The sequence below is a fragment of the Callospermophilus lateralis genome, chromosome 7, assembly GCF_048772815.1.
Source record: "Callospermophilus lateralis isolate mCalLat2 chromosome 7, mCalLat2.hap1, whole genome shotgun sequence".
NCBI lineage: Eukaryota > Metazoa > Chordata > Mammalia > Rodentia > Sciuridae > Callospermophilus > Callospermophilus lateralis.
The window spans coordinates 9763549-9779631 of record NC_135311.1 but is presented as its reverse complement, the minus strand read 5'-3'; the positions used below and the strand labels follow the sequence as shown (position 1 = coordinate 9779631).

Sequence of the window (16083 nt, the reverse complement as noted above, 5' to 3'; positions counted from 1 at the left end):
CCCATTCAAACAAGCAGGAAGCCATACGGTTTCTTCTTTTTATGTGACAGATAGAATGCAAGACTCGAAGAGTTGAGGTGACCCTTGGGTGCCACACACTACTTTGTCCAAGGGCATTTGAGGAAGGAAATACGATGGAGGCTTATTGAAAAGGAGAACCGCTGAAATACAGAGACAGGGCATAACTTTAGCTCAGAGCGGGAGGGGAAATGAGAGACTGAGTAGGAGGATCAGCGTTGAGGCAAAATCTAGAATTTCTTTGCTGCCATCAGTGACTGGTTCAGAAAATGACGAGTGAGAGGAGGAAGCCAGGATAGTATGGAAGGGGAGGTTTGTTGACATCAGCCATCAAAGACCACCAGTCTTGCTGAGAGAGAGAAGGAAACACCTGCAGACGAAATGCTGCTTCTGTACCTTCCATCGTTGGCTCTCCTCCTCCCAGGCAGTGACAATGCACATGGTAAGAACCTGCCAGCTGCTCAGCTCGGGGGATCCAGGTGGAGCATGGTGGGCTTTCCCTAGATGGACCCTAATACCAAGATGCTTACAATCTGAGTATCCCTTTTATTCTTTTGGAGGATGGTGACAGGGCGTGCTGCTCTGTGTATGGAGAAGGTCAAGGCTAAGGTTCTTTCTCTGGGAACTGGACCACTTACCATCTTCTCCCTATCCTGCTATGCACTCATGTTTGCCTTATACTGTTTGACATTCTTCCATCCCCAGTGGTCCAGGAACGGATCTCATTCCGTCTCATCCAGATCTCCTCCTTTGCCAACCAATCTTGGGCAAAGCATCAAGGCTCAGGTTGGCTGGATGGGTTGCAGATTCATGGCTGGGAAAGTGAATCAGGCACAATAATATTCCTGCACACCTGGTCCAAGGGCAACTTCAGCAATGAGGAGATTGTATACCTGGAGCTGCTATTCCGTGAATACTTCATTGGATCAGAGTCCACTAAGCGTGTCTCATCTCCCAGATGTCTTTGTTAAATCTCTCTTGGTATTTCTTTTCTTTGTCCAGTTCTGCAGCCTCTGGCAGCTGGTGATGTCAACCTTTGGTTTTTACCACTGTGGCTGTTGTTTCTACAAGCTCTCTGGGTGAGAGGCCTTTCTATGGAGTTCCAAATTGTGTCTACCCTTCCTGTGCCAGCAAGACCTCAGCTGGATTTACCATCTGGCCAGGGGAAGGATGTGAACTTCCCTGTGTTAAGTGCCCACTGTTCTTATGGGGGCTCTGGTAGTTATTTTTGAGCAAGCTCTTCTCAATTTGTTGTACGCCCTCACTCATTCCTTAATTCTGAGATGTCTTATTTTGAGAATTGTATCCTGTTTTAACCCTGAGTTTTGGGGAAAGGATACCTGTTCTTTCCTCTGCCACTCTGGAAGTCCAACTGCAATGTATATTTTGTAAAATTAAAATTAAATCCAGCAAAAATCAATTCCTAAATCTTGTAAAGAGAATGTGAATTGAGCATGACCGCTTGCTTCCTGAGTTGGTGACATACCACAGAGACAGGTGCTGTTTGAAATGAACTTAAAGCACAGCAATTTGACTCTATGTCTCTAGGGGAATATATTTTAGTTTCACAAAACAAATTTTTAAAAGTAATTTACTCAGATTTAATGTTTTGAGGAAGTACAGCTGTTAACCATCACAGCCTGGGACTTATCAGTACAGACTTTGTAATACAACAGACCACCCAAGGACCTAATCTCACTTTGTCCCTTTTCAGCTGTGTCACCTAGGAAGCTCAGTTTCATCATTGCAAAACAAAGATACGGATGGTTTTCTCTTCAAAGGACTTTTGCAAATACTGAATGTGATAATGAATGTAAAAATCTAGTGTTATGCTTGTCCTATAGTAGGTAGGGCTTTTATTACAGATCTTATTATTATCATTATATTATTAACATAAACAGAAAGTGAAACTAGGTTTCAATTTCTAGAACAATACAAGCTATCTGACTTTTACAAGTAGATTTAAAGACAGCTGATGTTTTTAACAACAAGGCAAATATAACTTGTGAAAATCTATCACCTTCCTGCTTTAGTACCAATGCAAAACTGAATTCTGATGTTTAAATGTTTTTCTTCCTCTGGCTCAAAATAAAATAACAAATTCTTCCAGTTAATAGATATTTCAAACCTATGCAATTATTATTGGAAATCGAGGTGAAGATGGAATAGAGGGGAAAAATTCTCTGTCTCCCCCTAATTTTAGGAACTTGATGTTTATCATGACTTCAGACCTTGAAAACACAAACTACTAAGTGATTTTGGTGTTGATTTATATGTGGTCAATTTCCTATCTCTCAGCATAAGGAGTTGCATAATGCTTTTAAAATTTAGATTTGCAAGATAAAATTCTGGAGATTGATTTCAAAACAATGTACTACTGAACTGGGCACAACTGTTATTGAAACTATACTAAAATGGATTTTTATTAATCAATTATTATTGCATTACTATTCAATTATTTATACATTTTCCAACAATTTTTTAATGAAAGTTACATGAGCCTCTTTTGTTCTGTACATGCAAACACTGACTTTTCTGTTTCCTACCGGTGGCAACCCCAGTAACCTAACCTCATCTGACTCCATGCTTAATTCTGTTAGTACATAAAATTAGCTAATTCCTAGTTCAAAACAGATACAGAATTCAGAAAAAAAAAGAACAACACTGGTCAATGTATAACCAGACAGAATCTTTCTACCATGAAAAAGCAACCCAGCAAGTTTTGGAATTTGAAATGTACAAATCTTAAGCATCATGAATTTCAGTATGATCAATGCTCTTACAGACTTAAGTCATCAAAATATAAACTAAATAAAGTTATTTCCAAAATTATCTATTTTATGTCTTAGGAACAGGCTACTTATTTGCAATGTTTAAAATTATATGCATCTTACACATAATTCAGTCAATGAAACTAAACACTTGTATAATACAATATTCCCACAGTAGTAAAAATTATCTTCTCTTAAAAACCTTGCTCCCAAGAAAATTAAATATGTATATAATATAAAAAGATTGCTGTTTTTACCTGGGTGTGGTGGTGCATGCCTGTAATCCCAGCAGTTTGGGACGCTGAGGCAGGAGGATCCAGAGTTCAAAGCCTGCCTCAGAAAAAGCAAGGCACTAAGCAACTCAATAAGACCTTGTTTCTAAATAAAATACAAAATAGGGCTGGGGATGTGGTTCAGTGGCCAAGTGCCCCTGAGTTCAATCCCCAGTACCAAAAAAAAAAAAAAAAAAAAAAATGCAGTTTTTATTTTCTAGACTATTTCTTTTGCTGTAAGAAACTTCTCAGTTTGATATGTTATTATGCATTCATTTTGTCTTTGTAGTCTGAACCTTTGGTGTAATATCCAAAAAAGTCTAGGCCAATGTCAAAAGTGTCTCTTCTTTTCTTTAGGAGTGTTAAGGTTTTGTGTCTGGATGCAGTTTCATTCTTTAGCAGTTGGGAATTTGCTTTTGCTAGAACTATTTATTCAAGAGACGATACTTTCCCCATTGTGACCCCATTACAAAAATTAGTTTACCATATATGTTTGGGTTGATTTTGGGCTCTCTATTCTGAATTTATACAATTATCACACTGTTTTGATTTCTATAGGTTTGTAGTGTGATTTTTAATTTGGGAAATGTGATGGTTCTGACTTTTGTTTTTTCTTTCTTAGAATTGCTTTGGTTATTCTGTATCTCCTGTGGTTCCATAGGAATTTTAGAATTGTGTCTTTCTATGAAATGTCATTTAATAGGGATTTTAATGGGGACCGCTTTGAATCTGCTAATCACTTTGGGCAACGTGGTACCTGTTTACCAAACTTATGTATTGCCCTGCCCTTCCCAGACTCTGGCAATTGCTCTTCTACATTCAGATTGACAGGGAGTCCCTCACCTTCAGATAGGACTCACCCCTGCATTTCTGACATGGTCTTTAGCAATGTGAAATACACTCTTCTGGTAGTATGATTTTGACTAGATTATTGTTCTCATATTTTAGACTTGTTTGAAATTTTGGTGAGTGTGGGACCAGTGTTGTGGTATCTTTTACATTCTAGTAATTCTTTTGCATTAGTTTAAAAAATGAGGAACACTCAAGATTACTTTATCTCAATTAGACATTGCAGGTTTTGAAAGAACTCCCTAATTTCTTTTTTTATATTTATTCTTAAGTTTTTTTTTTTTTAGGTGGACACAATATCTTTATTTTACATTTATGTGGTGCTGAGGATGGAAATCAGTGCCTCATGCATGCTAGGTGAGCACTCTACCACTGAGCCACAACCCCAGCCCAGACCAGAACTCTCTAATTTCAATGGAAAATCCACCCTACAGAAAATCTCTCCAATGCAGATTCTGAAGAAATCAACTCTTATTAAACTTTGAGAATTCATAAGTTGAGAATAGGAACATAGTATTAAGTTGAGGAAAGATTTTAGGTTTTTGTTTTGGTTTTTTGCTCTCTAATTTGTGGTCAAAATTTAAAGAAATATATTTTTATATTTTATTTAGAGAGAGGGTGTCACTGAGTTGCTAAGTGCCTTGCTAAATTGCTGAGGCTAGCTTTGAACTTGATATCCTCTTTCCTCACCGCCCTGAGCTGCTGGGGTTATAGGCATGTGACCACCATGATTTTTGGCTTTGAAGACTGCATGGCAGTAGTAAATACTCAGTGACTTTGATGAGATTACTGAGGTAAATAATTCTTCTATGAATCACTTGGATTCCTGGAATTCATTTCCTGATAGTTCTCCAAACCCCTGAGAAAGACTTACAGTGGTAATAGCCACCAAGTTCTTACAAGTTTAAAAATTATTTTCCTCTTTTCCTGTGACAGATATTTGGGTTTGTTAAAAGAATTCCTGAGACACACTGATTTACATGTTCCAATGATGAAGTGGAGAGACAGAGCCAAAGGAAAGGATTGTTAATTGGTTTTGGGTGAAGAAGGAAAATTAGCAGGAAAATATGTCAAATTAAAGATTCAATTTCTATTTCTTAACTTCTCTGGTTCTCATATATTCAGTTTTAGGAAATTTGATGGAGCCTGACATGTATTTTCCTTCATATGTAAAAGAAGAAAATGTGTGGAACAGAAGTAAATGGAAACGAAATAACATTCAATTGATATGAAAAAAAAATACCTGGACTAAATCATGGAAATGGGAAACATAATCATTGAAATTAAAAGAAAATACAGCAGATAAGACATTCTCTATCCTGGTAACAATAAAGAGATATATAGAACTGAGGAGTATTAAAGTGGAATCTATTAGAGGTAGAGGAAAAAATTATTTTTTAAGACTAGATGAAATTATGGCATTTGCGGGTAAATGGATGGCGTTGGAGAAGATAATGCTAAGTGAAGTTAGTCACCCCCGCCAAAAACAAAAACAAAAACAAATGGTGAATGTTTTCTCTGATATAAGGAGGCTGACTCATAGTAGGGTAGGGAGGGGGAACATGGGAGGAATAGATGAATTCCAGATAGGGCAGAGGGCTGGGAGGAAAAGGGAGTGGGCAGGGGATTAGCAAGGATAGTGGAATGTGATAGACATCATTATCCAAAGTACATGTATGAATATACTAATTGGTGTCAACATACTTTATATACAATCAGAGATATGAAAAATTGTGCTGTAAACGTGTAATAAGAATTGTAATGCATTCCACTGTCATTTGTTTTTTAAAAAAATCAATAAAAAAGAATAGATGAGAAATTATGACACACACACACACACACACACACACACTATGTTGTAAACTGCAGAATCTGACCCACAGATGTTTTATGTCAAAAGAAGCTGGAAAAAGCTTAGTAGATAATTATTATAATTTTAATTAAAATTAAAATTAAAAATTTTAATTAAAATTAAAATTAAAACTACTATATATATTTATATATATACTGTACAAAGCGGTATATGTAAAAGAATCCTAAACACATAAAGCAAAAGATGATAAAATTGTACTATACATGGAGTTCATCATAAAGGAGTAGATTTTAGCTGTTTCTGAATGGTATACTCTATGAAATAATGGATATGTTAATTTGCTTCACTATAGTATCCTTTTTACTGTAATATATATTCTCTCATATCACATTGTATTCCTTAGTTATGTGAATAAAGTTTATTTCAAACAGTGTCTTGGGAACTAATGAAAAATAAAATGCTTGTAAAACAGTAACAACTCAGTTTATGAAGTTTCCTCATCAGCAACTGTAAATTCTTTAAAGAATAAAATAGAAAGTGGCACCAAAATATGAACTCCAAGTAATCTGTTATTGAAGTACGCATATTATTCAGAGAGAAGAATTTCACTGTATACTCTTGTAAAGCGTAAAATTCAGCTAAAAGGAAAGTAAATTACAAGAATGAGGTCCTGTTATAATGACAGCAACAATGGCCCTTGGTCCTTCAGTCCAGACAACCTTGGGTTTGCTAATCAGTCCGACTCACATGTATTTAAACCTATCTGTGTCCAATTAAATGGTGGGGCAGATGCATTATCACTGAATATAGGCCACTTAACTGACAACCTGTAAAATCCCCGGAGGCTGGGCAACATCAAGCCAATGACTCTTTTTTCAAAGATTAGTTGATGCTATACATGTAGCTTTATTTCTGGTCTTACTCTTTTGCTCCTTGGATTTGTATATCTGTATTTTATGCCAGTGTCATACTTTTCTATTATCTTAATTTTTAATTTGCAACTGAAAATATTAGATGCATTTACATAATTATATAATTAAATACATGTACAGATTGTAGAATGATTCAACTGGGCTAATTGACTTATTTGTTACCTTTAATTACTGGGTCTTTACATTTTGAAATCAGAAAATATGATGTCTCTATTTTATTCTTTTATTCATATCACTTTAATTATACTTTTGTGGTTTCATGAGCAATATTAGGATTTTTTTCTAATTCCAGGTCATTTTTAAAATGCCATTGGAATTTTGGTGGGAATAACATCAAATTAACAAAAATTAGAAAATTTATTTGGTTAATTATGTGTATTTTAATAATGTCAAATTTTCCAATGCAGGAACATGGGGCATTTTTTTTTCATTTATCTTTATCTCTTTTAATTTACTTCCTCAATATATCCTATTTTTCACCTTGATGGTTAAGTTTATACTTAATTATTTTATTATTTTTCATGCTATTGTAAATGGGATAACTTTCTTAATTTCCTTTTTATCTGATTTATTATTAGTATATACAAAAGCAATTGATTGTTTTAAAAAATATTTTTCTTTAGTTGTAGATGGACACAATGACTTTATTTTGTTTCATTTATTTTTATGTGGCACTGAGGATCAAACCCAGGGCCTCACACATCCTAGGCAAGCACTCTACCACTGAGCCACAACCCCAACTGGCAATTGGTTATTATATAATGATTTTGCATTTTATAATTTTAGTGCATGGAATTTTCTCTGACAGGTTTTTTTGAGAAATTTTTGTGTGTAAACTCATCAAATTTTATACATTAAACAAGTACAGTTTCTTATATGTCAGTTTTACTTTAATAAAGCTGTTAATAGATTAAACCAAAGAGATTTTGAAATAAAAAAGAATACATGTATGCACATATATATGTATATATATGTATGTATGTGTGTTTATATGTATGTGGCAGTCAAGAAATCTCAGTTGAATGCAGGAGTAAATGAATTGGCACATTAATGAATAAGGAGATTAAAATATACCTGTCATAAACTAACATGTTAAATGATATTGAAAGCATGCATGTCATATTGTTGAATATTATTACTTGGTTTAAGTCACCAAATTTTTAAAAATGTTGTCTCATGAGTCATTTGCTTTTAGTTTAGCTTTCTTAGATGCTGTGGTTACTACTCAGTCTGTACAGGGAACCTCAGTGTTGGCCTTAGACACAGTTAGATACCAGCCCACTTATGCAACTGCCTTGCAATTCTATGGAAGGCCCTTTATTGGCTTCAGCTCTGCATGAGTTTTATTTTAGATTCAAGACATTTTCCTTCTTTGCTTGTAGAACAGGATTTTAAGATATTTATTGTTGGGGGATTTGGAGGCAAGGGCAGCAAATTTTCACGTTTAATTATTATTTATGATTTTTGTTAATGTGGGTATTACCTAAAGTCCTAGGCTCCCCTGACTAGGAGAGTTAAGAATGTAAATATTGAAAAATTTGTTCCTACTCAGATTTTGTTTGGCAAAAGTGTCATTCATGGAGAGAGGAGTCCTCCTGTGCTGCGTGTAGTGGCCTTTGTAAAATGAAGGACTGAGTGCTCTTCTGCCTGGTATCATCTTCTTGTCCTAGTGAATCTGTTGGTAGCTGGAGCCAAGCTTAAAGCCAAGCTGAGACATTCACAGTAACAGCAACGGTGGAGTGAGTGTGGCTTGGACAGGCAAGCTCTGGCCCTGTGAAGAGAATTCTAACAGCATCCTGGCACAGGGAGCAGAACTCTCGGAACCTCCCTGTATCTGGTGCCTCTGGCTTCTCATCTCTGCTTGAGTGTACCTTGCAGGCACTCATGCTAATTCCCGAGGCATCCTCTTGGGGCCAAGTGTTGCTGCTTCCTCTTGGCTGTCAGTGTAGGTGGTGGTGCAGGAGGACGTGTCCATTCCATGTCTCTGCATACCTCCCAGGTTTCGCCCCTGTGTTCCTAAGCTCTGCTCATGCAAGTGAAACCACAGCACACGGAGTAAGCTGAATCTCGCTCGGGTGTTCTATCTTGGGTAAATGAAACACTTACCAAGTAAAAAAAATACTGTGTGAATGACAGCTGATGTTAACTCCACGCTGTTGTCTGTGTCTCTTATCTAAACAGTGGACTAGATTAGATTATATATTTAAGTCTGAGAATATCATTAAGAAATACATAGTCTGACATTTGGACAGTAGTTATGACTTTCTGATTAGGCAGTGGGAATTGTAGATGAAAGCTGTTTTTTTCCTACTGTTGTGAGCCTTTCATTTCTGGGAACAGAGAAAGCTCCATTACTTATTTTGCATAGTAAAATCAGTTAGCAGCAGACAAACCTTGATACTTGGAATTGGTTTCCACCCTGTTTCTCCAAGATGATGTGAATATATATGTGAATTTGTATTTTTTCCTCATTAGTGAAAATCTAAAAATTATCCTTAAACCAAGATGTTGGTTAGGATCTCTATTTTTCATTCAGTATATTTTAAGCATATTGACAAGACTTTCCAAAGGCATGCAAAGATAAGGTAGAAGTTAACACCTCAGAACAAACACCTAAGAAATATTGAGGGAAAATGTGGCAGGTTACTTCTACCTACAGTAATGACTTATATGGTGATAGGAACGTCCTAAATGTTGACAGAAGTTGTGAATTATTGCAAAAAGACAAGATCCTACTACTTATAGAATGTTACCCAAAAAAGCTATTTTTGACTTTAGCTCTTAGAGTTCTGCTTGTCTCATGAATATCTGTTACACTAAAGGTCAGGAGGGAACTAGGAGAAAGTAGTACAGTACCAAATGCTATTTTTACCCTCAAAAATTGTATGGTATTAGATAATTTTGTTTGAACTCTAAACTGCAGCATTTATCATGTTTGAATCTGGGATTTAGGAGGTGTTTAACATGTTTTGCCTTTAGGTAAGTGACTATCAACACAGACAGAGGAGCACACACACACACATACACCCCCACACACATACACCCCCCCACACACACACAGTACCAGACTTGAGCATGAGATCGGGGACACCAGACACAGAGGACCAGTTAAGAAAAAGGAGACACTGAGAATATTGAGAAGGGTTCACAACAGTGGCAGAGAAGAGAGGGGAGGGGAAGGGAGGGGGTGAATTGAGGGGAGAAACCACTGAAAGAATCCTCACAGATTGGAATCTGAGCAATTATTTAGTACTACCCTCTTATTTAATAAGGTGGGCATAAGGTTCAGCGAGGTAGGGAAATGGTGTTTCAAAATCTCACAGGGGCTCTTCTGAGGTCAGATGAAGGAAGTCGGGGTGGCAGGGGAGATGAGAGGTGGAGTAGGAGTCCCCAGATGAGTAGGAGGCACCTTTAATTCTCTGGTGCAGAGTTTGCCTGAGGAAGAGATTTGTCAGTTGGAAGAGAGGAAGTCACTACCGAGTTCTGAGAAACAGGGTTTCCGAAATGAGAGTTCAAACATCAGCCGAAAGCCAGAAGTCCTCCCTCAGTGAAATGCTGCTGCTACTTGTATTAGCAGTTCTCTACCCAGGTGGGGACAATCAGGGAGGTAAGCATGACTGTGGCATAAACTGCTGCAGAGGACCTGGTTGAAAGCAGGGTGCCTTGCCCAGGTGCACGTGTACTCTGAGGTCCTGCCCCCTCCTGACTCCGGCCCTCTTCCACCTGCTGCAGGTGGGGCTGCCGCCTGAGGCCCTGGGGGCTCTCAAATGTGCCAAAGCCTTATGTTTCTGCAGACCCTGGGATTTTGTTTGCTGCATGATTTCTCTTTCCCTCCTGCCTCTCCCTTTCTCTTCACTCTCTTTCCTTCCTTTCTTCACAGCCTCCCAGGAGCCAAACCTCATTCCACCTCATCCAAATCTCATCCTTTGTCAACAGCACCTGGATACAATATCACGGCTCAGGCTGGTTGGATGGCCTGCAGATTCATGGTTGGAATAGTGTCGCAGACACTGCCATATTCCTGAAGCCCTGGTCGAAGGGCAATTTCAGTGATGTGGAGATATCTGATTTGGTGGAGCTATTCCGGGTCTATACCTTTGCATTCATTCGAGAAATGCGGGCCCACGTCCGTGAGTTCCAGTTGGAATGTAAGTCCCATCCTCAGACCTGGCGGCTTCTCCGTTACTAGTTTTCTCTTGGTTGAGGGAAATGCTCTCTCTGGCCCTTTCTTCTTTTCCCTTCTTTGCCCCAGTTATGAGCACACTCTTCTATAGAGCAGGCTCCCTCCACACCTCCACAAAGTCTCCCCAACTCTGGCTGCTTCTGCATTTGTGATAGTTGAAGGCAGTTGCTTTGTGACCAGTCCCTGGTTTATTTCCCATGAAACTGGATCCTTACTTTGCTACTGGCTGCTTGAGTGACCTAAAGTGTGGCTCTTCTTTTTATCCATCCCTTCGACCTTGGGTCCACATGACCCTCTGCTTCTCTCTAGAATGCTATTTTGGGGATTGCATGGTATTCTTCCTTGTCCTCTGCCTCTCCTGTGCCCTCTTACCCACCACACATTCTACCACGCTCTTGATCCATTTACGACAAGCAACCCTCTCTCCATGGCTCCACTTTCTGAAAGCGTCTGAATGGTGTAAGGACTTTGGTTCATTATCTAGGATTCCAGGCTTCTATCCTCACCCAAATCCAAAATCCTTGGTCCTTCCTCCCCATTATCTCTTTATTGCTTGTTTGTAACTTTCATCCGTTTTCCTTCTGCACAGACCCCTTTGAGATCCAGGGCATAGCAGGCTGTGAGCTGCACACCGGGGGAGCCATCCTGAGCTTCTTAAGGGGGGCTTTAGGAGGCCTGGATTTTGTGAGCTTCAGGAATTCTTCGTGTGTGCCTGCTCCAGAAGGGGGCAGCAGGGCACAGCTCGTATGCGCCCTGCTCAGACCTTATGGAGACATCTTCCACATTGTGAAGAAGCTGCTGTATGAAACCTGCCCCCGGTTTCTCCTGGGTGTTCTCGAGGCGGGGAAGGCAGATCTGCAGAGGCAAGGTTAGTGCCGCTCTGTTTCACTTTCCACCACCTCTCCTAGGCCCGAACTCGTGAGTTTCTCAGTCCCTCTGCTATGGGTTAGTGTCATAACGTGACACCGTCTGTACCCCTTTCTGTACCAGTGAAGCCTGAGGCCTGGCTGTCCAGTGGCCCCAGCCCTGGGTCTGGCCGTCTGCTGCTGGTGTGCCATGTGTCTGGCTTCTACCCAAAGCCCGTGTGGGTGATGTGGATGCGAGGTGAGCAGGAGCAGCAGGGCACTCAGAGAGGTGACATCCTGCCCAATGCTGATGGCACGTGGTATCTCCGAGCAACCCTGGATGTGGCAGCTGGGGAGGCGGCTGGCCTGGCCTGCAGGGTGAAGCACAGCAGCCTAGGAGGGCAGGACCTCGTCCTCCACTGGGGTGGTGAGAGGGGGACCCAGGCTGGAGATGGGGGGAGGGGGTCTGTTATAGCACAGAGGGACTGGAGAAGGGTGGTGTGATGGAGAAGGATGGTGTGATGGGGAGGGAGAGGAGGAAAGAGAAAAAGGGAAAGAGGAAAAGAAAGGGAGGAAGAGAAAGAGAATGAAGCACACAGTAGCTGGCTAAGGAAAACCAGGGGTGCGGGGATGAGACGTGAAGTACCATCTCATGTCCTCTCCCAATCGGCAGGAGGCTCGGTCTCCATTGCTGTGATCATTTGGACGGTGATGGTGCTCTGTCTGGTCATTTCACTGGGTCTTGCCCTGTGGTTTTGGCGGCATCGGTAAGTTTAAGTGTTCTTTGCCCTGCACCCTCTCACTCCTCCCACCATTCCATCTGTCTAGAGCACACTTGTCTCTATCTTTCCACCAGAACTCCCCTCTTAACCCTCATCTTCTGTGTGGAGCTATTATTATTATTATTTAATGTGGTAAAATCCACATAACGTCGAATGTACCATCTTTACCATTTTTTAAGTCCACTCGCGCCCTTGCCAGCATCCAACTCCAGGATCTTTCCTTTTACAAAACGGAAACTCACTTCTCCTAAAAACAACATCAACAAAGAACAAAAACCTGCTATTCCTTCCCTTCCCAAGGCCCTGCTAGTGACCGCTGCACCTTCCGTCTCTGCGAGTTTGTGTTTTCTCTGTGCCTGGGATACACAGAATCATGGAATATTTGTCTCTTTGCCCCTGACCTGTTTGACTTAGCAGTGTGTCCTCAAGTTCCATCTATGTCATAGAAGGTGCCAGAGTTTCCTTCCTTCTTAAGGCCCAATAATATCTCATTGCATGTATCATAACCCACATTTTGTTTATCCATTTATTTATAGTTGGGCTGTTTCCACATTTTTGTCATTGTGACTAACAATATGACAATAGTTGTCATTTTGAATGATGAATGTGGCCATACACATAACTCGTGTAGAGCTGATTTTTGGTCATTCTTTTGACAGGTCTTATCAGGAAATCTGTCAACCCTCGTCATGTCTTCTCTCCCATTTAGAATAAGTACCAAGAAGTCCAGAAACTTCAGATGTTAGCCCAGCTGACAATCAATCTCGTGATATTGCATCCAGTGATCATGGATTTTGATCAAATAATAGTCCTCGTAGTTTCAAAAAATAATCACAATTAAAAATAGTCAAAAACTGTTGATTATAAGATGGTATCGATCGTAGATTTCATCACTTAGGTATCTATTTACACTTCTTATGATTGTGTACATTGTGTTTTCCAAGTGTTTTGTTGTACGAGTTATTCAATGTGCCTAATTTATTGCTAACAGCTTCTTCATCTCTTTCTATTATTACTGTATTAATAATTATTTTCCCTTCCCTCTGGTATGGAAAATTTGTTCTCATTCTCTATGTTTTTATTTTTGTGTGTGTGTGGTTCTGGGGATTGAATTACTCAGGGCCTTGTGCATGCTGGGCAAACACCCACCACTGAGTCACACTCCCAGTGAACTTTAACTCTTGTTCTCTTTTTTTTTTTTTTCTCTTATCCTGACAAGGGTGCATCGACACATAAAGTTTTCAAAAGAACTAACTTTTGGTTTTGTTGGTTGTTTCTCTGATCTTATCATTTCCTTTGTTATCTTCTTCCTCCTACTTTCCTTGAGTTTAATTTGCTTTTGTATTTTTTTTCCTAATTTTTTGATGCAGTTGCTTAAGTAACTTATTTTCAGCCATTAGTTTCCCATATGTGCTTTAATGCTAAAAACTTCCTTGAAGCAGGGCACTAGTGCAAATCAGAAAGTCTGACGTACTGGGTTGCCTTTGTCAGCTTGATGTTTCCTATAACGTCTGCTTTTTGACACATTAGGTATTCAGAATTTGTATTTCAGAATTTCTAGACATGGAGGAATTTTCTGGTTGCATTTTAAATCACTGATTTTTAATTTAATTGTGCCAGGGAAACATTTTGTACACTTTTAGCTATCTGAAATGCATGTTGCTTCACAAACAGAGTTTGACAATGAATGTCCCATGTTTACTTTAAAAGAATGTATGCTTTTCGGTTTTAAGAGTTTTGAATTCCAAATGTTTCATTAGGTCATGTTTATTAAAAATGTTTAAATCTTATTTATACTTTGTTGTTCATAGAAGTCTATTAAAAATTCTGCACCAAAATTGTGGATTTTAATACACCTCTTTCTGCACCATAGTTTTGTTTTATAACTTAGAGAATGCATCATCACATGCATACATGTTTAGAAATGTTCTATCTTCCTTGTGATGCACTTATTGATTGAACTTGAATAATGCTTACTTGCCAATATAGTGATTATCTAAAATAAGTGCATCCATACAGGTTTCTAGTGTTTTTGAAGTATATCTTTTTCCATCTCTTTAATTTGTAAATCTCTGTTTTTGTCACTTGTAAGCATAATATAGGTATGTTGCTTTCTATTCACTTTGACAATTAATGAAATTAATTGACATTAAGGAAATTACTTATATATTTGGTTTTAAATCTACCATCTACTCTATATGGATGTGGTGTTGCACACATGTAGTGCCAGTGACTAAGGAGGCTGAGCAACTTAGTGAGAACTTGTCTCAAAAAAATCAATCAATTAATAAGCAAATTAAAAGGGCTGGGAATGTGGGTAAGTAGTTAAGCACCTTTGGGTTCAATATCCAGTAAAATAAATAGATAAATAAGTAGATAGATAGATTAATTAATTAATTAACTAATTAACTTTCCACCTACCGTTTTGCTATTTTATCCTTCTTTTTCTGACCCTTTTCTGCCTATTTCAGATTAAGTATTTCTCACTACAGCATTTTCTCATTTCTTAACTTGTTGATTTCATGATCTTTTAGCATTTTAATTGGCCACCTTAGAAACTCTTACACAATCCTACATGTTTAGATTTAATAGAAATTGATATTTTAGTGCTAACTAAGTTAGCACTAAAGGAGGAGCTAACTCAATGACAGAACACTTTAATTCCATTTATCCTTCTTCTGACTATGTCTTATGGTTGTTAGATATTTGAATTGTTTTTCTATGTTAATTTAAAAATCTAAATAGAATTTAAATGCAGCAAAGAATAAGTATTTAATTTTTATTTATTTGTCCTTTCAATTGTTCAGCCTTACAGGGTTAGTGACTAGCAATGCTTGCTGCTTTTCATCAGATCAGGAAGTGAAACTATTCAAATTTGGATTTTTAATCACTTATTAGGGCAACTTTATTTATTTATTTATTTATTTATTTTTCTACTGATGATTCATCTTAGTCCTAGGGCCTAGGGATTGAGGATGTAAGGCTTTAGGGTTGCAACCTCATACTGAATGTATTGACCACTGTGTGTCTTCTATGGAGGCTCCAGCTTCTAGTTATTTTCTCCTGGGTCCCATGGCTCTGCAGAAAGTTCTGCTCAGTCTCATCTGTGCTTTTGGAATTCCCAGATACCTGTAGATGAAGGAATGTGGCTCCGGATGCCAGGAACTTCCTTCCTTTCTTGAATCATGGACCTCTAATCCTTCACTGTCTTGATGACCCTCAGATATTTCAAAATAAATGATATTTTTCAAAATCTATCTTTACTAGTTATACTCAGTAAAAAAGTTTTCCCTAAATGATATTATTCACCATGACCAAATGTGAAATTTTAACTGGTATTGTAAGTCAATAACATGGTGCTTAAAAGCATCCCTGGGTTTAATCCCCAGTAAAAAAAAATAGATTAAATAAACAAGAAAGAAAACTACAAATATGTGAGGTGATGAATAAATTATGAATATTTTAATTTTTTATTTTTAAAACTATTTTTTAGTTGTAGATGGACGCAATACCTTTATTTATTTATTTATTTTTATAAATAAATAGATTTTTATGTGGTGCTGAGTATCAAACCCAGTGCCTCACATGTGCTAGTAAGTGCTCCACCACTGAGCTATA

The 16083-nt window shown here is 38.3% G+C and overlaps 1 protein-coding gene across 1 annotated transcript; it reads left to right on the top strand.

The window, feature by feature from the left end:
* Positions 1-10207: 10207 nt before the first annotated feature.
* LOC143403634 (T-cell surface glycoprotein CD1b-like) lies at positions 10208-13212 on the top strand. Its single transcript, XM_076861704.1, has 6 exons — positions 10208-10266; positions 10547-10803; positions 11428-11706; positions 11829-12110; positions 12357-12450; positions 13125-13212. Exons 1-6 carry the CDS (start codon positions 10208-10210, stop codon positions 13177-13179), a joined length of 1026 nt encoding a protein of 341 aa, XP_076717819.1. The 3' UTR covers positions 13180-13212.
* Positions 13213-16083: the final 2871 nt, after the last annotated feature.